Source organism: Sus scrofa, chromosome 6 (assembly GCF_054392235.1).
Source record: "Sus scrofa isolate SSC_HxYL_T2T_F1_AM1 chromosome 6, Sscrofa_HxYL_maternal_Yorkshire_Landrace_v2.0, whole genome shotgun sequence".
NCBI lineage: Eukaryota > Metazoa > Chordata > Mammalia > Artiodactyla > Suidae > Sus > Sus scrofa.
Genome location: NC_139388.1, coordinates 66,334,976 through 66,357,581, shown reverse-complemented (window position 1 = coordinate 66,357,581; position 22,606 = coordinate 66,334,976). Strand labels below are relative to the sequence as shown.

The following is a 22,606-nucleotide window of genomic DNA, read 5'->3' as shown; positions in this document are numbered from 1 at the left end:
AAAGTTCTTTGCTATCTTACCCGTGCCATGATCCCGGGACATTGCATTCCCCAAGAATAATATGTGACACACGTTGGGTGTTTACCATGTATATTTAAGTAGTTCACTTTCTTCATGTTCATTTTCCTTTTTTTTTTTTTTTTTTTAAGGGCCACACCCATGGCATATGTAGGTTCCCAGGCCAGGGGTCAAATTAGAGATGCAGCTGCTGGCCTATGCCACAGCCACAGCAAAGCCTGATTGGAGCCACGAGTACACCACACAGACCTACAAGGACCTACACCACAGCTCACGGCAACCCCGGATCCCTAACCTACTGAGCAAGTCCAGGGAACAAACCTATGTCCTCATGGATGCTAATCAGATTTGTTTCCGCTGAGCCATGACAGGCACTCCTGTGCTTTAAATTCGCATAAATATTTACACCACCAATGTGTGTTTTAAGTTTCTACAATAAAAAGTAAGCCCATGAGACCTGAGGCCCCCACACTTGACCACAGTAGCAGCAGAACCCCAGGCCAGGTACTATCTCTCTCTTTCCTCTAGACCTTGCTATGTAGCCCCAGACGTGCTATGTAATTTCCAGGTTTTGTAAATAACGAAACTCTAGTTTTTTCAGTCTCCTCATGGTTACTGCCAAAGGGCATCCTCCAGTCATAATAAGAACCACAAAAGCCAGTCTAACCACAACACTGGGCACTGACAGGCTAAGAGCAGCACAGAACAATGGATACATGCCTTTATACATTTATCCAAACCCATAAAATATACACCAAGGATAAACCCTAATGCAAACCATGATCTTTGGGTGATGTGTCATTTTAGTTTCATCAATTGTGACAAATAAACCTCTCTAGTGGAGGATGTTGATAATGGGGGGGGGCTATGTATATACAGGCACATGGGGTATTGTGGAAATTGCTGTACTTTCCTATCAATTTTGCTGCAACTGCTCTTAAAAAAAGGCTTTTTTTTTTTTGGTCTTTTTAGGGCCACACTCTTGGCATATGGAGGTTCCCAGACTAGGGGGTGAATCAGTTGTAGCTGTTGGCCACAGCCGCAGCCACAGCAATGCCAGATCTGAGCCACGTCTGCAATCATAGCAACGCCGAATCCTTAACCCACTGAGCAGGGGCAGGGATCAAACCTGCATCTTCATGGATACTAGTCAGATTCGTGTCCACTGAGCCACAATGGGAAATCCAAAAAAAAAGTTTATTAAAAAAATTTGTAAGTGAAAGCTGAGAAGTCTGAAGGTGTTGAATCTGTGACATTTATTAGAACTCCAGGAATAGGTTGCAAATAGATCATCAGATAATCACTGGATTTGGGGGATGGAGATACTTATTTAGAATATTTATGATATCATATTTATTATGATATTTACAACCATGCCATTGCTTAAGATTACAATTAGAATGTGTATAGATTGTGAAGAGAAAAATAACTGCTGATTGAGCTCCTATTCATTACAATATAAAGGGAATGCATTTTTAGAAAAGAGCATACTGGGTTAAGAATAGGAAAAAAAACAATGGTGTCAAAAGCGGCTGAAAGGGGAGTACTCACTGTGGCACAGTGGAAATGAATCTGACTAGTATCCATGATGATTCAGGTTTGATCCCTGGCCTTGCTCAGTGAGTCAGGGATCCGGCACTGGCATGAGCTCTGGTGGAGGTTGCAGATGTGGCTTAGTTTTTTTTTTTTAATCACTCAAATGAATTTATTACATCTGTAGTTGTATAATGATCATAACAATCCAATTTCACAGGATTTCCATCCCATAACCCAAGCACTTCTCCCCACCTCCCAAACTGTCTCCTCCAGAAACCATAAGTTTTTCAATGTGAGTCAGCATCTGTTCTGCAAAGGAGTTCAGTCTGTCCTTTTTTCAGAATCCACATGTCAGTGAAAGCATTGGATGTTGGTGTCTCATTGTATGTCTGACTTTACTTAGCATGGTAATTTCTAGGTCCATCCATGTTGCTAAAAATGCCAGTATTTCATTCCTTTTAATGGCTGAGTAATATTCCATTGTGTATATGTACCACATCTTCTTGATCCACTCCCCTGTTGATGGACATTTAGGTTGTTTCCATGTCTTGGCTATTGCAAATAGTGCTGCAATGTGGTTTGGATTTTGCATTGCTGTGGCTGTGGTGTAGGCCGGCAGCTCCAGCTCTGATTCAACCCCTAGCCTGGGATCTTCCATATGCCATGGGAGTGGCCCTAAAAAGCAAAAAAAAAAAAAAAAAAAAAAAAAAAAAAAAGTGCTGAAAGGAACTTTAAGGAAAATCTTAGACGACGTTACTGTGTTTAGGAATTCTTTAATGATGATGGAGTTGTGAAAATAAAAACTCCCATTTGAGAGAACTACATAGGAGTTGGGATAATGGAAACAAAAAGAGAAAATGGGAGTTCTCGTCTCAGCACAGTGGTTAATGAATCTGACCAGGAACCATGAGGTTGTGTGTTCAGTCCCTGGCCTCGCTCAGTGGGTTAAGGATCCAGCGTTGTCGTGAGGTGTGGTGTAGTTTGCAGACGCGGCTTGGATCCCGTGTTGCCGTGGCTCTGGTGGCTATAGCTCCAATTAGACCCTTAGCCTGGGAACCTCCATATGCCTTGGGAAGCGGCCCTAGAAAAGGCAAAAAGACAAAAAATAAAAATAAAAAAATAAAAAGGAGAAAATGCTCGTAGAAGTTTACCCATAAAGGGTGAGGGAGAGAAATGGTAGACCAGTAGATCAGAAAATGTACTAGGTCACAGAATGAAGAGTAGTTATTTTATGGAGCATATAAATTCCACTGATGTTACTTGTAAAACAGATTAAAAGACTGAAGGTCAGTGATGGGTGGTTTATCAGTCAAGACATTTGATAAACTAAAAACAAGACCCCTCAGAAACTAAGACGTGGGAAAGTCATCTTTACATGGCATTAATGGAGGGATCGATCCTAAATTGAGGGGTCATTTACATTTCAACACAGGGGAGCCCATAAGTGATTTTATTTTTTGTTTGTTTTTTAGGGCTACAGCTGCCACCTATGCCACAGCCACAGCAACACCTAATCAGAGTCTTACCTGCAACCCATACTTCGGCTCACAGCTAGTGGTTAACCCACCGAGTGGGGCCAGGGATTGAACCTGCACCCTCATGGAAACTAGTCAGGTTCATTTCCACTGAGTTGTGACAGGAACTCCTGTTTTAGATCTGGGAGGCAGAGGCTGTTGTTAAGTAAAATCATATAGTGCTTTTCTTTTCTCTGTAGAAAAGCAACAGAATATTAATATAGACAGAAGAAATCCTGGGGGAACTTTATCAAGTAACAAATAGTTTCAAGATTCTTGAGGGTTTTGGTGGATATATTAAGCTAGGAACACCAAGCTGGACAAACAAGCAGCAGAAGAGGTGGAGATGCTGCTGGAACAGAGGACAGCTGGGGGATTAAGGTTAAGTCCTTGACCAGGATTTGGAAGATTGTAAGTAATAAATCAGTAATGACAGTCTTTGAGTAGATGCACATTTACAGATAATAGGACAAATTAGTAGGACAATTCAGGCTAGAAGAGATCCTAGGTTATCCAAACATACCCCAACAAAGGGATGTTAAGGTTTGAAGGTGCTGGCAATAAGACTAGTTAGCAGTCATAACATGGAGTCTGTCTTTTCCTTCTTTGGCTGTACCTGCGGCATGCAGAAGTTACCGAGGCCAGGAATCAAACTGGCACCACAGCAGTAAACACAGCTATGCAGTGAGTGTATACATGTAAAAACTTACCGAATTGTACACTTTAAATACGTACAACTTATTCTATACCCATTATACCTTAACAGAGGTTTAAGGAACGGTTCATAATAAAAATCTAAGTATTGGAGTTCCTGACGTGGTGCAGTGGAAACGAATCCAACTAGGAACCATGAGGTTGAGGGTTTTTTTTTTTTTTTGTCTTTTTGCCATTTCTTGGGCCGCTCCTGCAGCATATGGAGGTTCCCAGGCTAGGGGTCAAATCAGAGCTGTAGCCGCCGGCCTACACCACAGCCACAGTAATGTGGGATCTGAGCCAAGTCTGCAAACTACACCACAGCTCACGGCAACACCGGATCCTTAACCCACTGAGCAAGGCCAGGGATCAAACCCGCAACCTCATGGTTCCTAGTTGGATTTGTTAACCACTGAGCCACGAGGGGAACTCCAAGGTTGAGGCTTTGATCCCTGGCCTTGCTCAGTGGGTTAAGGATTTGGTGTTGCCATGAGCTGATGCAGATGCAGCTCGGATCTGGCATTGCTGTAGCTCTGATTAGATCCCTAAGCTTGGGAACCTCAAGGTGGCAAGGGTGAGGCCCTAAAAAGACAAAAAAACCAAAAAAAACCCAAAACCAAAAAAACTCCTAAGTATCCCATTTTTCAGAAAATTAGATTTGACAACTATGTATTGACTCCACTATCTCCCTCCTTGTGCCTTGAGGTACAGTCTCCTCTCAATGGCAGGAAATACTGGCCAACAATGAAGGCCATTTCCAGCAGAGTCAAGACAACTGCTGGCTGGTTTATAAAAACCACACGCCTGGACCATGTATCTCTCCATCCTTCTTCCACTGTCTGTATAGCAATGGCCTTGGGGTGAATAGCGCAGGAAAGTTACAGGAATACCCACAACTGTTATTTTGCCTGCCAATGATTTCACAAGACAAACATACCTACCTGGAGGGCCTGAGATTTCTTGATACACTCATCCTGCAGTCACTGTCAGGAGAAATCTGTGGGTGTATCTTTTTTTTTTTAATTCATTTTTTTTTTTTTTTTTTTGGAGCATGATGATGTGAGAAAAAAGAATGTAAACACGTATGTGTAACTGGGTCACCATACTATACAGTAAGGAAAAAAGATGGTATTGGGGAAATAACAATTAAAAAAAAAAAAGAAAAAGAAAAAAATGTTTAGAAGAAAATAATAAATTTTTTTCTTTGCATTTTTAGGGCCTTACCCATGGCACATGGAGGTTCCCAATCTAGGGGTCCAATCAGAGCTGTAGCCGCCAGCCTCCACCACAGCTACAGCAATGCTGGATCCTTAACCCACTGAGCAAGGCCAGGGATCAAACCCACAACCTCATGGTTCCTAGTCAGATTCGTTTCCACTGTGCCATGATGGGAACTGCTGTGGGTGTATCTTTATTTTTTTGTTTTTTGTCTTTTTATGGCCGCACCCAAGGCATATGGAGGTTCCCAGGCTAGGAGGTCTAACCAGAGCTGCAGCTGCTGGCCTACCCCACAGCCACAGCAACACCAGATCCAAGGCACATCTGCGACCTACACCACAGCTCACGGCAATGCTGGATCTGTAAACCACAGATCAAGGCCAGGGATCAAACCCGCAACCTCTTGGATTCCTAGTCGGATTCATTTCTGCTGTGCCATGACGAGAACTCTGGTTGCATCTTTAGAACAGGAACACTCCACAGTTTGCTGCAGTCTCCTCCACTCTCTATCGACCAATGTTTCTGTACCAATTGTGGTCTTCCCTGCTCCTGAAATCTTACAACTACAGACACTAGTCTACTGAATTCTGAGTATCAGAGCATATGACTTGGTTGAAAAACCTGGGGTTAAGATTCCCCTCAATAGTTGGACATTGTGTGTTATCCTGAGCAAGAAAGCAAGTCCATGCTGTCTCCAGAAGCATTAGGTGTGGACTGCCCCTTCCTCATGAAGACCTTTGAACCCACAGATCTCTGGCATCCAGGCAAAAAACTACGAACTACAAAGTCTTTCCGAGGAGGTCTTGACCATAATGCACAGGAGGCGAAAATGAGGCCATCAAACTGTCCCCTCTGAGGCACCCTAAGTTTGGATCTCCACAAAAGTTATCTACCCCTCAAGGTGACAGTCCTATTGTGCTATTCACTCCACACAGTGAATAGATTTCCAAGATTAAGGTGTTTAAACAAAAAGGCCTTTATTATTGCATAAGCCAGAGCAATGTGCAAGAGGCAATTTCTGGTTTGGTGACTTGGAAGTTGGAACTCTTCACCACAAGCACTACCTGAGACCAAGTGTGTCCCTGGAAAAGCTAGTTCCCTACAGGCTAGTAGCAGAACTCAGACCACCTTCTCTGGAGCAACACAGGGTTAGCCCTGTGCCCTAACTTGTCAGAGAAAAGATGAAGAGCCCGCAAGGCTCAAGACACAATTTCCCCCAACAAATGGGAGAGCAGAGGCCAGATGCACTGAGCATACTGGGGCAGTGACTGATGCCAACTGAGGACCTGCCAGATGCTAGAGGTAGGATGAAACTGGCAGAGATCTATCTGGCAAGGTACCTGGGCAGGTTATACACACGTCCCACATAATGCAAAATTTATGGTGAATCAATCCCCAGTCTGTGAATATTTGGATATGAGATTCAATTCAGGAAGAGGGTTTCTCACAGAGCCTTTCCCCCAACACAATCATACTAAGAGAAAGGCACATTCCCTGCATACACAAGGCCTTTCCCCAGTGTGAACTTTTTGATGTTTGCAGCTAAAGAATTTCCTACATTCCCTGCATGTGAGCTCTCCTGTGTCGAAGAAGGCCAGAGCTCTGAGTAAAGGATTTCCCACATTCACTGCACTCATAAGGCCTTGTTCCAGTGTGCACTGTCCTGTGTCGAATGAGGTGGGTTTTGCGGCTAAAGGATTTCTCACATTTACCACATTGATAAGGCCTTTCTCCAGTGTGAACTTTTTGGTGTTGAATGAGGACAGACTTCTGGCTAAAGGATTTCCCACATCCACTGCACTCATAAGGCCTTTCTCTACTATGAATTCTTTGGTGCTGATTAAGAACAGACTTCTCACTGAAAGATTTTCCACATTCAGTGCACTCATAAGGCCTAACTCCACTGTGAACTTTCCAGTGTCGAATGAGGTGGTTTTTACAGCTAAATGACTTTCCACATTCAGTGCATTCATAAGGCCTTGCTCTAGTGTGAACAGTCTTGTGTTGAAGGAGGCCAGAACTTTGCCTAAACGATTTCCCACATTCACTGCACTTATAAGGCCTTTCATTAGTATGTACTCTCTGGTGTTTGATGAGGATGGATTTCTGGATAAAAGATTTCCCACATTCAGAGCATGCATAAGGCCGTTCTCCAGTGTGAACTCTTTGGTGTTGAATGAGATCAGATTTCTGGCTAAAAGATCTCCAACATTCACCACACTCATAAGGCTTTGCTCCAGTGTGAACTCTCCAGTGTCGAATGAGGTGGGTTTTGCGGCTAAAGAATTTTCCACATTCACTACACCCGTAAGGCCTTTTTCCAATGTGAATTTGTTGGTGCTGAACAAATCCATATCTGCATTTGCTACACTCATCAAGACCTTCTCCAGTGCAGACTCTCTGGTGGTGAAGTGTGTGAGTGTTGCCAAAAATTTTCCTGCTCTCAATCCACTTGCTAAGGTTTTTTCCACTGTTTAAGGGCTCCCCACACTCAATGTTGCTGTGTGGCTTTTCACCGTTGGGAGTGGCCTGGTGCTGAAGAAGGCCCAAGGTAACTAGAAAGTTCTTTCCACCCTCCCCACAGGGAAGGGGCTTTCTTGACATATAGAATCTGCAGCCCATCACAATTGAGGCCCTGTCCATGTCCATTTTAAAGATTTTTTCTCCACTGCTATGCTCTTGGTACTGGTGAAGGTTTTCATTTAACCAGAAGTCCCTGGACCCCCCACCAAAGTATGATTTCTGCCCAGGATATGTTGCTTGGAGCTCAGTCAGCTGCAAAATGTCTTTCAAAATTGAGACACACTTCTCACAGGGGTGAGTCTTCTGGGTCGATGAAACTGACTGAGAAGTCTTGACCTGTGACATTCCCACAGAAATGCTCTGCTCAGAAAGTACCTCCTCACCCTGTGCTCCACACCAACAATCTGAAAGCAGAGGAATGCTAGTAAAGTGCATGTTAACTTTAGTGGGAGAGGAAGTCCCACAAACATGTGTGTCATACACATACATTCAAACCAGAAAATGAATCCATGGGAATGTTTTCAGGATGAGGCATTATTTTGAAGGGAGGGTTGCTCTACAGTATAGCCTCTAAAGATCACTTGAGAAAGAGGGGTAACTTTCCAGGACAAAGAAAACAAATATAAGATGCCACACGAGGAGGAGAGGCAGAATCACTGACTTGGCCCTCTGCGAACAGCTGTCAGCAAGAAACATGTACATACTATGCAGAAGTCCAGGCCTAGGGAAATACAGGTGGAACTGAGTGGCTGGTATTCAAGAACTATTTAAGAATATGTGGAGAAGGATCAAGATAGTGGAAGAGTAAGATGTGGTGCTCACCTTCTCCCACAAATGCATTAAAAAAAAAAAACTTCATGTAGAATGGTTTGCACAGAACATCTAGTGAACACTGGCAGAAGACCTTAAACCTCCAAAAAGGAAAAAGGGCAAGAAACTCTCCACATAACTGGGTAGAGCAAAAGGGGAAAAAAAAGAGAGAGAGAGACAGAGAGAAAAGGAATTGAGAGAGAGAGAAAAAGAATCCCTCCTGAGAGGGAGCTTTAAAGAGGAAAAGAACCCACACCCTGGGAAGCCACGTAACTGACAGTGAGATCAGTCCAGACAGACGGACCTTAAAATCGAGGAGAAAAGTGCAGAAGCTGGACTGAAGAGGAAAAGCAGAATGAGAGCTGCATTGATCATCTGCACCACTGCCCTGGACAGCACGGCCTGAGATGCTTGGGTCGGGTCTGGGCACTGACACTCAGATATAGAGGTCAGTTTCAGGGTGAGGGCTAGGGTTGGCTGTGTGCAGATAGCCTGAGGGGCTAAGGAGTTGTGCACCACAGAATGGGAAGCCAAGCACCACAGCTGAGGGAACCCAGGAGGAGGTCTGGGCCTGAAGAGAAGCAAGGCACCATTTGTTGGAGGGCAAAGAGGAGGAGGGGCAGACAGCCATAGGAGTATCTTTCCCTGCCCACACTCTTAAAGGGTGAGGTACCACATGCGAAGGCTATGGACGACAGGGCCCTCTTGTGTGGGCTAGGTGGGGGGCTAAGCACAAGGCACCCCTTGCATGGTCTACAGGCAGCAGGGGCAAACCACAGCAGTAATCTCAGACACAAGAGGTAAGCCTGGCCGGCCACCACTAGGGATCTGTGAACAGGTACAACCTGCAGCCCCAGGTACCTCAGAGGATGGTAAAGAAAATGGCACTGCAATGCAGCACCACCCATTGTTGATCTCATTCCCCTGGGAACGCACCTGCCCTGCTGCTGCCACTTGCCAGGGTGCAGGCAACTAGAGCAGCCTGCACCACCTTTCCATAGGTCCTTGCTACTGTCAAGGGCCCAGAAACCAGGCACTAGCTACTAGCCATGGCCATTGCCTCCATCTCCCTGGAAGCACACATGGCACCTTAAAAATAAAAAGTAAGCTCTCACAAAATACCCAGGGGTGCTCACGCATATAAATAGCCCTCAAAGACTACTGTAGTTTTTCCTGAATTCACGGAATAAGAAAAATATAAGCAAAATAAAGACGCTCAGGAACCCTTCCCATTTAAAAGAAGAGCATTCACCTGAAGAAGCAAACAATGAAACAGATCTCTGCATTCTAACAGACACAAAGTTCAAAAAGGGGACAGTGAAAATACTGCAGGGATTAAGGAGAATATGAAGGAATTAAGAGTGGGTATAAACAGTAAAGTACGTAACTTCAGAAAGGAACTAGAAAATACAAGGGGGAACCAAGAAAAATTCAAAAATTCATTTGCAGAGATACAAGCTGAGTTAAAGGCACTAAAGAGGAGTTCCCATCTTGGCGCAGCAGAAACAAACCCGACTAGGAACCATGAGGTTGGGGGTTTGATCCCTGGCCTCGCTCAGTGGGTTAAGGATCCGGCATTGCCGTGAGCTGTGGTGTAGGTCACAGATGTGGTTCGGATCTGGCATTACTGTGGCTGTGGCACAGGCCAGCAGCTGTAGCTCCAATTCGACCCCTAGCCCGGAAACCTCCACATGCCACAGGTGTGGCCCTAAAAAGACACACACACACACAAAAGCTCTAAAGAGCAGAATGAATAGTGCAGAGGAACATATCAGTGACTTGGAACATAGAATAATGAAAATCACCCAATCAGGACAGCAGACAGAAAACCAAATGACAAAACATGAAAGCAATATGAGATCTATGGGATAATACTATGTGGGCCAATCTACACACAATAGGGATTCCAGACAGAGAAGAAAAAGAGAAGGGGATTGAAAATATATTTGAAGAAATCATGGCTTTTCCGTAAACGGCCTAAGGTGACCTCTAAAAATGGTTTGCTATTAACTCCACCCAGAAACCCCCACAAAATCATGCAAATCAAGAGGTTCAAATCTTCATGTGCTCTTTTAAGAACACTCGTGAAACTGCCCAGGCCATTAAGGGTATGCATTTTTGATAAGCCACCAAGGATCTGAAGGATGTCCCTCTACAGAAGCAAAGTGTGCCAGTCTGTTGTTACAATGGTGGAGTTGGTAGGTGTGCCCAGGCCAAACAGTGCGGCTGGACACAGGGTTAGTGGCCCCAAAAGTGCTGGATTTTTATTGCACATGCTTAAAAATGCAGAGTAATGCTGAACTTAAAGGCTTAGATGTAAATTCTCTGGTCGTTGAACACATCCACGTGAACAAAGCCCCCAAGATGAAGCACAGAACTTACAAAGTGCATGGTCGGATCAACCCTTACATGGGATCTCCCTGCCACAATGAAATGGTCCTTACTGAAAAAGAGCAGACTGTTCCTAAAACAGAAGAAGAGGTTGCACAGAAGAAAAAGATATCCCGAAGAAACTGAAGAAGCAAAAACTTATGGCGTGGAAATAAATTTCGCAAAAATAAATGCAAATAAAAGTAAAAAAAAAAAAAGGAATTATGGTTGAAAACTTTCCAAATCTAAAGGAAACAGATTTCAAGGTACAAGAAGCACAGAGGGCCCCAAACAATTTGAACCCAAACAGGCCCACACGAAGACATACTATAACAAAAATGGCAGAAGTTAAAGAGGATTCTAAAGGTAGCAAGAGAAAAACAAAGACTTAATTATAAGGGAACCGCCCCCCCATAAAGCTGGTTTCTCCACAGAAACACAACAGGCCAGAAAAGAGTAGCAAGATATGTTCAACATTCTAAAAGGGAAAAATCTCAGCCCAGAATATTCTACCCAGCAAGAATATCATTTAAAATAGAAGAAGGAGTTCCCGTCGTGGCGCAGTGGTTAACAAATCCAACTAGGAACCATGATGCGGCGGGTTCGATCCCTGGCCTTGGTCAGTGGGTTAAGGATCCGGCGTTGCCGTGAGCTGTGGTGTAGATTGCAGATGTGGCTCAGATCCCACGTTGCTGTGGCTCTGGCATAGGATGGCAGCTACAGCTCCGATTAGACCCCTAGCCTGGGAACCTCCATATGCTGTGAGAGTGGCCCAAGAAATGGCAAAAAGACAAAAAAAAAAAAAAAAAAAAAAAAGAGTACATCAATACTAAACCCTTTCTAAAAGAAATGCTAAAAAGGCTCCTCTAAATAAAAAAGAAGAAAGGAGAAATAGGATGGAGGAAATCACAACTGGAAAGCAAGCACTTAAATAAGCCAATATACATATGTAAAAGAAAAAAAAAAAAAACCCACTATTGTAAAAGCAATGATAAACACAAAGAGCAAAAGGACAAACATGAAGATATTAAAAAAAGGACTTCAGGAGTTCCCATCATGGTACATCAAAAACGAATCCGACTAGGAACCATGAGGTTGTGGGTTTGATCCCTAGCCTTGCTCAGTGGGTTAAGGATCCCATGTTGCTCTGGCTGTGGTGTAGGCCAGCAGCTGTAGCTCTGATTCGACCCCTAGCCTGGGAACCTCTACATGTTGTAGGTGTGGCCCTAAAAAGACCAAAAAAAAAGAAAGGACTTCAAAATCATAAAATGTGGGGATAGAAATCTTGACTTTTAGAATGTGTTTGAGTCTATAAGACTATCAAGCTAAAGCAAGCATATATAGGAAGAGGTTAGCATATCTGAAAAACAGGGAAACTACAAATCAAAACCAAACATTGCATATTCACAAAAACTAAAAAGAGGACACAAGCATAAACAAAGGGAAATTTCCAACCAAAAAAAATAAAGGAATAAAGGAGGAACATAGAATCAACTGACAATAAATACATATTTATCAATAATTACCTTAATGTCAATGGACTGAACACTCCAATCAAAACACATAGAGTGGCAGACTGGATTAAAAAACAAGAGCCTACAATATGCTGCCTACAAGAGACTCACCTTAGGGCAAAGGACACATATAAATTAAAAGTGAGGGGATGGAAAAAGATATTTCACACTAATGGAGAAGACAAGAAAGCAGGAGTTGAAATACTGACATCAGACAAAATGAAGGCCATAAAGAAAAAGAAGGACACTATTTATGGAGTTTCCATAAACTATTTATGAAGTTTCCTAGTCGGATTCGTGGTGCAGCAGAAATGAATCTGACTAGGAACCATGAGGATGCAGGTTCCATCCCTGGCCTCGCTCAGTGGGCTAAGGATCTGGTGTTGCCGTGAGTTGTGGTGTAGGTCACAGACGTTCCTTGGATCCTGTGTTGCTTTGGTGTAGGCTGGCAGCTGTAGCTCTGATTGGACCCCTGGCCTGGGAACCACCATATTCTGCAGGTGCAGTCCTGAAAAGCAAAATAAATCGATAAATAAATAAATAAAATATTAAAAAGGACACTATTTAATGATAAAAGGATTCATTCAAGAAGAGGATATTACAATTATCAATATATATGCCCCTAATATAGGAACATCCAGATAAATACAACAGATACTAACAAACATAAAAGGAGAAATTGATGGGAATACAATTAATAGTTGGAGACTTTTAACACCCCACTCACATCAATGGACAGATCCTCTAGACAGAAAATCAATAAGGTAACAGAGATCCTAAATGACACAATAGAACTGTTAGACTTAATTTACATTTTCAGGACATTACTTCCAAGAAATTAGAATATACATTCTTTTCAAGTGCACATGGAACACTCTCCAGGACTGACCACATATTGGGGCACAAAATTAACCTCAACAAATTTAAGAGTACAGAAATTATTTCAAGTATCTTCTTTGACCACAATGGTATGAAAGCAGAAATCAACCACAAGAAATGATAAAAAAACTGACTACATGGAGACTAAGCAACATGCTACTAAAAAAGCCAATGGGTCAATGATCCAATCAAAAAGGAAATTAAAAAACACCTCAAGACAAACGATAATGAAAACACAACCATTCAAAATCTATGGAATACTGCAGTGCTTAGAGAGAAGTTCATAGTGACAACAAAATTGTCAAATCTCTGACCAGATTCTCCAAGAAGAGGACAGAAAGAACTCAGATAAACAAAATAGGAAATGAGAAAGGAAAAATCTCAACAGATACTGCAGAAATACAAAAAACCATAAGAGAATACTAGGAACAATTATATGCCATCAAATTGGACAACCTAGAAGAAATGGACAACTTTCTGGAGACTTACAGCCTGCCGAAAGAGATCAACTGAACAGCCCAATCACTAGAAATGAAGTTGAGGAGTTCCCATCATGGTGCTGTGGAAACGAATCCACCTAGGAACCATGAGGTTTCGGGTTCAATCCCTGGCCTCTCGAGTCAAGGATCCAGTGTTACAGACATAGTTCATATCTGGTGTTGCTGTGGCTGTGCTGTAAGTTGGCAGTTACAGCTTTGATTAGACCCCTAGCCTGGTAATCTCCATATGCTAAGGGTGTGGCCCTAAAAAAAGAAAGGAAAAAAAAAAAAAAAAAAAAAAAAGAAAAGAAATGAAGTTGAATATATAATAAAAACATTCCCTACAAACAAAAGTCCTGGACCAGATGGCTTCACAGGGGAATTCTACCAAACATATGAAGAACTTATACCCATTCTTCTTTAACTTTTCCAAAAGGTTGAAGAAGAAGGAACACTCCCAAAGACATTCTATGAAGCCACCATCACCCTAATACCAAAACCAGACGAAGACCCTAATACCAAAAAAGAAAATTACAGGCCAATATCATTGATGAATATAGACACAAAAATTCTCAGCAAAACTTTACCCCACTGAATCCAACAACATATAAAAAAGATCATACACCACGACCAAGTGGGATTCATCCCAACCAAGTTCACAAGGATGGTTCAACATACACAAGTCAATTAACGTCATACACCACATTAACAAAAGAAAAAAACCACATGATCGTCTCAATAGATGCAGAAAAAGCATTTGACAAAATCTAATACCAACTCATGATAAAAACTCTACCAAAGTGGGTATAGAGGGAACATATTTTAACAAAAGTTATTTATGACAAACCTACAACCAATATAATACTCAACAGAGAAAAGCTGAAAGCCTTCCCACTAAAATCTGGAACAAGACAAGGATGCCCACTCTCACCACTTTTATTCAACACAGTATTGGAAGGCCTAGCCACAGCAATCAGACAAACAAAAGAAATAAAAGGTATCCAAACTGAAAGAGAAGAGGTAAAACTGTCACTCTATGCAGATGACATGATACTATATATAGAAAACCCTAAGGACTCCAAACAAAAACTATTTGAACTGATCTATGAATTCAGCAAAGCAGCAGAATCCAAGATTAATATTCAGAAATCAGTTGCACTTCTGTATACTGACAATGAAATTTTAGACAAGGAATATAAAAATATAATTCCTTTTATTTTTTTTTATTATTATTATTATTACTTTGTCTTTTTGCCTTTTCTAGGGCCGTTCCCCATGGCATATGGAGGTTCCCAGGCTAGGGATCCAATCGGCGCTGTAGCCGCTGGCCTACACCACAGCCACAGCAACGTGGGATCGAGCCGCGTCTGTGGCCTACACCATAGCTTCCGGCAACGCTGGATCCTTAACCCACTGAGCAAGGCCAGGAATCGAACCCGAAACCTCATGGTTCCTAGTCGGATTCGTTAACCACTGCGCCACAATGAGAACTCCCATACTTCCTTTTAAAAATCACACCCCCCAAAATGAAATACCTCGAAATAAACCTGACCAAGGAGGTTAAAGACTTATATGCTGATAGAGTTTCTGTTGTGGCACAGTGGTTAACGAATCCGACTAGGATCTGTGAGGACAAAGGTTCCATCCCTGGCCTTGCTCAGTGGGTTAAGGATTCGGCATTGCCGTAAGCTGTGGTGTAGGTTGCAGACACGGCTTGGATCCTGAGTTGTGGTGGCTCTGGCATAGGCTGGTGGCTACAGCTCCGATTGGACCCCTAGCCTGGGAATTTCCATATGTCACCAGGGCAGCCCAAGAAACAGCAAAAAAGACATATGCTAAGAACTATAAAACATTAATCAAGGAAATTAAGGAGGATTCAAAGAAATGGAAAGATAGTCCATGCTCCTGGATTGGAAGAATTCATATTGTTAAAATGGCTCAGTGGTTAACGAATCCGACTAGGAACCATGAGGTTGCGGGTTCGATCCCTGGCCTTGCTCAGTGGGTTAAGGATCTGGCGTTGCCATAAGCTATGGTGTACGTTGCAGATGTGGCTCGAATCCTGGGTTGCTGTGGCTCTGGCATAGGCCAGCAGCTACAGCTCCGATTTGACCCCTAGCCTGGGAACCTCCATATGCCACGGGAGCGGCCCAAGAATTGGAAAAAAGACCAAAAAAAAAAAAAGCCATACACCCAAAGCAATCTACAGATTCAATGCAATCCCCATCAAATTACCCAGGACATTTTTCACAGAACTAGAACAAACAATCTAAAAATTTATATGGAACCATAAAAGACCCAGAATTGCCAAGCAATCCTGAAGGGGAAAAAACCAAGAAGGAGGCCTAACTCTCCCAGACTTCAGACAATATTACAAAGCTACAGTAATCAAGACAGTGTGGTACTGGTACCAAAACAGACATACAGACCAATGGAACAGAACAGAGAAGCCAGAAATAAATCCAGAGACCTATGGTCAATAAATCTTTGAAAAAGGAGGCAAGAATATAAAATGGGCAAAAAACAGTCTCTTCAGCAAGTGGTGCTGGGAAAACTGGACAGCTGCATGTAAATCAATGAAACTATAATACACCCTCACATTATGCACAAAAATTAACTCAAAATGGCTTAAAGACTTAAACATAAGACAAGACACCATAAGACTCCTAGAAGATAACACAGGCACAACATTCTGTGACATCAACTGTGCAAATGTTTTCTTAGGTCAGTCTTCCAAGGCAACAGAAATAAAAACAAAAATAAACCAATGGGACCTAATCAAACTGACAAGCTTTTGCATAGCAAAGGAAACGGTTTAAAAAAAAAAAAGACAACCTATGGAATGGGAGGAAATAGTTTCAAGTGAGGCAACTGACAAGGGCTTAATCTCCAAAATATACAAATAACTTATACAACTCAACAGCAAAAAAACCAACAACCCAATTGAAAAATGGGCAGAAGACCTGAATAGACATTTCTCCAAAGATATACAGATGGCCAGTAGGCACATGAAAAAATGCCCAACATCCCTAATTATTACAGAAATGCAAATCAAAACCACAATGAGGTACCACCTCACACTGATCAGAATGGCTGATTAACAAATCAAAAATAACAAATGCTGGAGAGAGTGTGGAGAAAAGGGTACCCTCCTTCACTGTTGGTGGGAATGTAAATTGGTACAACCACTATGGAAAACAGCATGGAGGTACCTCAAAAAACTAAATATAGAACCACCATATGACCCAGCAATCTCACTTCTGGGTATAAACCCAGACAAAACTTTTATTCAAAAAAGATACATGCACCCCCTATGTTCATTGCAGCGCTATTCACAATAGCCAAGACATGGAAATGACCTTGGAAACAACCTAAATGTCCACTGAAAGGTGACTGGATTAAGAAGATGTGGTATATATACACAGTGGAACACTACTCCAGCCATAAAAAAGAACAAAGGGGTTAGTAGATGCGAACTTTTGCATTTGGAGTGGATAAGCAATATCCTGCTGCATAGCACAGGGACCAATATCTAGTCCCTTGTGATGGAACATGACGGAGGATAATGTGAGAAAAAGAATATATATATATATATATATATATATATATATTACTGGGTCACTTTGCTATACAGCAGAAATTGACAGAACATTGTAAATCAAATATAATAGAAAAAATAAAAATCTCAAGAGGAGTTCCTGTTGTGGCACAGCAAAAACGAATCCAACTAGTGAGGATGTGCATTTGATCCCTGGCCTCACTCAGTGGGTAAGGATCTGGTGTTGCCCTGAGCTGTGGTTTAGGTCACAGACGTGGTTCTGATCCCGTGTTGCTGTGGTTGTGGCCTAGCCCAGCAGCTGTAGTGCCAATCAATCCCTAGCCTGGGAACTTCCAGATGCAGTGGGTGTTGCCCTAAAAACCAGGAAAAAAAAAAAAAAAAAAAGAATATGTAGCTACCACGAAACACCTTACAGCATACACCATACTATAGCATTTGGCTCTATTTATTTTTTATTTATTTTTTTATTTTATTTTATTTATTTATTTTTTTTTTTGTCTTTTGTCTTTTGTCTTTTCTGTTGCTGTTGTTGTTGTTGCTATTTCTTGGGCCGCTCCCTCGGCATATGGAGGTTCCCAGGCTAGGAGTTGAATCGGAGCTGTAGCCACCTGCCTAAGCCAGAGCCACAGCAACTCGGGATCCGAGCCGCGTCTGCAACCTACACCACAGCTCACGGCAACGCCGGATCGTTAACCCACTGAGCGAGGGCAGGGATCGAACCCGCAACCTCATGGTTCCTAGTCGGATTCGTTAACCACTGCGCCACGACGGGAACTCCTCTATTTATTTTTTAAATGGGTTTATTTGTTTTTCATTTTGGCTACGCTCGTGGCATGTGGAAGTTCCTGAGCCAGGGAAAGAACTCATGCCACAGCAGCGACCTGAGCCACTTCATTGACCCTGGATCCTTAGCCGGCTGTGCCACAAGGGAACTCCAACTCTCGGCCTTATTACTGGGTTTTGCAGATACTGTGTTTTTTACGAACTGAAGGTTTGTGGCAACCCTGTGTCCAGCAAGTCTGTCAGTGCCATCTTCCCAGCAGCATTTGCTCACTTTGTGTTGTTGTGTTACCTTCTGATAATTCTCACAACGCTTCAAACTTTTCCATTATTACTGTATTTGTTATGGTGACCTATGATCAGTGATCTTTGATGTAACTGCTATGAATCACTGAAGGCCCGGACAATGGAATGGTTAGAATTTTTTAGCAAAAAAAGTACTTTTTTTATTTTTGGTCTTTTCTACGGCCGCACACATGGCATATAGAGGTTCCCAGGCTAGGGATCTAATAGGAGCTGTAGCCACTGGCCTACGCCAGAGGCACAGCAATGTGAGATCCAAGCTGCATCTTCAACCTACACCACAGCTCATGGGAGCGCTGGATCCTTAACCCACTGAGCAAGGCCAGGGACTGAACCCGCAACCTCAGGGTTCCTAGTGGAATTCGTTAACCACTGAGCCAAAAAAAGTACTCCAAAAAAAGTACTTTTTAATTAAGGTAGCTATACTGATTTTTAGGATAATTCCATTGCACACTTAATCCACTACAGTATAGTGTAAACATACCTTTTTTTTTTTTTTTTTTAAAGGGTTGCACCCAAAGTTAGCCCTATGGAAGCTCCCAGGCTCGGGGTCGAATCCAACCTGCAACTGCCAGTCTACGCCACAGCCACAATCAGTCCAGATCTAAGCTGCATCTGTGACCTACACTGCAGCCTGCACCAATACCAGATCCTCAACACACTGAGCAAGGCCAGGGATCGAACTTGCAACCTCATGGATACTAGTGAGGTTCTTAATCTGCACCAAAACACTGGTGGACACAAGGCAGTTTCCTGGTATCATTTAAACAGAGCCTCAGGAGTTCCCGTCATGGCACAGTGGTTAACGAATCCGACTAGGAACCATGAGGTTGCGGGTTCGGTCCCTGTCCTCGCTCAGTGGGTTAAGGATCCGGCTTTGTCGTGAGCTGTGGTGTAGGCTGCAGACACAGCTCAGATCCCACATTGCTGTGGCTCTGGCATAGGCTGGCAGCTACAGCTCCGATTAGACCCCTAGCCTGAGAACCTGCATATGCTGTGGGAGCGGCCCTAGAAAAGGCAAAAAAACAAAACAAAACAAAACAAGAAAAACTTCTCATCAGAAGGGAGGAAAAAAAAAAGATCTAACTCTGTATGGAAATGGGTGTAGGAGTTCCCATCGTGGCTCAGTGGTTAAAAAACCCAACTAGGAACCATGAGGTTGCGGGTTCGGTCCCTGTCCTCGCTCAGTGGGTTAAGGATCCGGCGTTGCCGGGAGCTGCGGTGTAGGTTGCAGATGCGGCTCGGATCCTGTGTTGCTGTGGCTCTGGCGTAGGCTGGCAGCTACAGCTCCACATGGACCCCTAGCCTGGGAACCTCCACATGCCGTGGGAGCAGCACTAGGAAAGGCAAAAAGACAAAAAAAAAAAAAAAAAAAAAAAAGAAAGAAAGAAAGAAAGAAAGAAATGGGTGTTAACTGTTAACTGGACTCGCTGACTCACCGTTGTGTGCATTTTGCAATATATACAAATACCAAATCACTATGTTACACACCTGAAACTAATATGTCATAGCTCACTCATATCTCAAGTTTATTTTATTTTTGAGGGCTGTGCCCACAGCATGTGGAAGTTCCCAGGCCAGGGATAGAACCCACATCACAGTAGTAACAATGCCAGATTACTGCTAGGCCACCAGAGTACTCCCAAGTATGTCTCCAATTAAAAAAAAAAAAGAGAGAGAGAGAGAGAGAAGAAGAAAAAGAAAGAATCTGGAGCACAAGTGCCACACATCTGGACACAGTCATCCAGCTAAGGAGAGACCAAGAAATGCCAGGTCTACTAGGATGACGGCCAGACTAACTCCCAGACGCTTTCCTGCGTGCCTCGGGGCAGCAGGTGATGGGGCTGCTTGAGAAGCACAGTGCTCAGAGCAGAGTACACAGCTCGGCACTGGCACCCACAGCACTGAGGCCAGGCAAGTGGGGACGCCAGCCAGGGCCACGGTCAAGCTGTGCAATGGACAGAGCTGCCTCTTGGATGGGGAAAGACAGACCGGCTAAGGACCCTGAGAAGAATATGAAGGCCTTACCCAGGGATGTTGTAAGTGCCAAGGTCTCCAGCATCACATCACGGTACAGGCATCTCTGAGCCTCATCAAGGAGCCCCCACTCCTCCTGGGAGAAGTAAATGGCCACGTCTTCAAAGGTGACACAGGCCTGCCATGATGGGGACAGTTCATGCCATGATCAACTTCTCTCATAGGACCCCAAGGTCATCCACCCATCCACTGCTCACCCACCTCCCCATTTCCCCATCTCAGAGGAGAGTCCAGATCCTGGTGACAGTGATGTGCACTCTTCTCATGGTCCCTTTGATTACTCTGTCCACCCGTGGCAACAGGCAATGGGCAGACAGATTATACCTAAGCTCTGGGCCTGGAGTGCAGAAAAGGACTCTCTCTTACCAAGCAATTCTCTGAGGATGCCCCAGCTCATGCCTCTGAGATGCAGCCAAGGGTGTGGACTAACATTTCACCCTCATGTCCTCAACGCCAGGGCCTGCAGGGTATCAGCTCACATTCCCTTTCCACGTGGACATCATTTTTACAACCTTCTTCTCTCACAGTCCCCATCTCTGTCCCTCCCTGCAACAGAGCTATCTACTTGTCCTTGGTCCATGTTGTAGAACACATGGCATATGGAGAGCGCCTGGTAAATTCAATACCATTCAGAACCCCAGTGGTCCCCACAGCCACCGGCAGTCCTGTCCGACTCTGTTTCTTGTTTCAACCTCAGCCCCTCAGAACCACGTGTGGATCTCGTATACCCACGATCCTCTTCCACCTGGGCTACGCTTGATGTGCTCTCTCATCCATCACAGACTTCCTCTCTCTTCCTAACCGTCATCAAAATCCAATCCCAGGAGTTCCCATTGTGGCGCAGTGGTTAACGAATCCAACTAGGAACCATGAGGTTGCGGGTTCGGTCCCTGCCCTTGCTCAGTGGGTTAACGATCCGGCGTTGCCATGAGCTGCGGTGTAGGTCGCAGACACGGCTCAGATCCCGCGTTGCTGTGGCTCTGGCGTAGGCCGGTGGCTACAGCTCCAATTCGACCCCTAGCCTGGGAACCTCCATATGCCGAGGGAGCGGCTCAAGAAATAGCAAAAAAAAAAAAAAAAAAGAGAGACAAAATCCAGTCCCAGAGGCTTTCTGCCCCAGGCCGGTGACTCTCCCAGATGACCACGTGTCCCCTAACTAACCCACCAACATGACTGCAACTTCCTAGACACACAAGGTCACAACAATATACTAAGGAGCCCACCATACAGTGAATAAGCAGTACTCCTGGCCTCACTGTTCTCTTGACTCCATCATCCCTATGTCTCTACTTCTGCCTAATGTACTCAGCCCTGAGAAGCCTACATCACCTGCCGCCACCCTCCCTCCCACACCGCTCCCATGGCCACGTATCTCCTTCACCTGCGGTTTGTGATGTCTCATCCTCCACCTAAGCAGGAGGCCAAGCCCTCAAAGCCCCCTCTTCTCTCCCTGGGCTATTAGTAACATCATCATGACCAAGATCATTGCCACTAAATGTGACTCACAGTGTTATGGACTCAACGTATGCAGCCTCCCAAAATGGACACATTGAAGCCTGAATCCTCAATGTGATGGTATCTGGAGGTAGGGCCTTTGGGAAGTAGCCAGGTTCAGATGAGGTCATGAGAAGGGACACTTTACACGAAGAGGAAGATAGATGTCTCTTGTTCCCTCCACCCGCCTGTACCAAGAAAAAGCTAAGCGAGGATGCAGTAAAAAGGGAACCAACTGCAAGGCAGGAAGAGACTCCCTGTCTAGGAATCCAATCTGCCAGCACTTTGTTTTGGACTCCTCAGCTTCTAGAACTGTAAGAAAGCGAAGTGTTTTGTTTTAGCTGTCCAAGTAAGACACTCAGTTTCCCCACCTTCTGCAGATGTCTCTATACTGAAACCCCTCCCAGAGACCTAGACCTGTGTGCCCAGCTGCCCACTTAATAACTCTACTCATTAGTTCTCTGAAACATCTCATACACTATGGTCAAAAAAAAAAAAAAAAAAAAAATCCTAATACCCTGATTGAAAATTAATAGTTATGACCAAATTCCATATCCCATTATCCCATTTCATGGAACTTCAATCCCTCTCACTGCTAAACCCCCAAAACTTGCAATCAACTATGACTTGTACCTTTTCCTTTTTTAAAAAAGCTCCATTTATTTATTGGAGTTCCCGGTGTGGCATGGCAGAAACGAATCCAACTAGGAACCATGTTTCAGGTTCGATCCATAGCCTTGCTCCGTGGGTTAAGGTTCTGGCGTTGCCAGGAGCTATGGTGTAGGTTGCAGATGTAGCTTGGATCCTGCGTAGCTGTGGCTGTGGCACAGGCCAGCAGCTGTAGCTCCGATTTGACCCCCATCCTGGGAACCTCCATAT

At 43.8% G+C, this 22,606-nt stretch overlaps 1 protein-coding gene across 3 annotated transcripts in view; it reads right to left on the bottom strand.

The window, feature by feature from the left end:
* Positions 1–5,931: 5,931 nt before the first annotated feature.
* The window catches only part of LOC146402511 (uncharacterized), a 34,631-nt gene continuing 17,956 nt past the window's right edge, over positions 5,932–22,606 (bottom strand). For 2 of the 3 annotated variants that reach the window (XM_084962388.1, XM_084962386.1), the window contains exon 2: positions 5,932–7,906. In XM_084962388.1, coding sequence (XP_084818514.1) covers positions 6,534–7,847 — 1,314 coding nt within the window. In that variant the 5' untranslated portion in view covers positions 7,848–7,906 and the 3' untranslated portion in view covers positions 5,932–6,533. Of the gene's footprint in view, positions 7,907–20,224; positions 20,352–22,606 lie in introns of all 3 variants that reach the window. The other variant, XM_084962387.1, reaches the window with a different exon arrangement.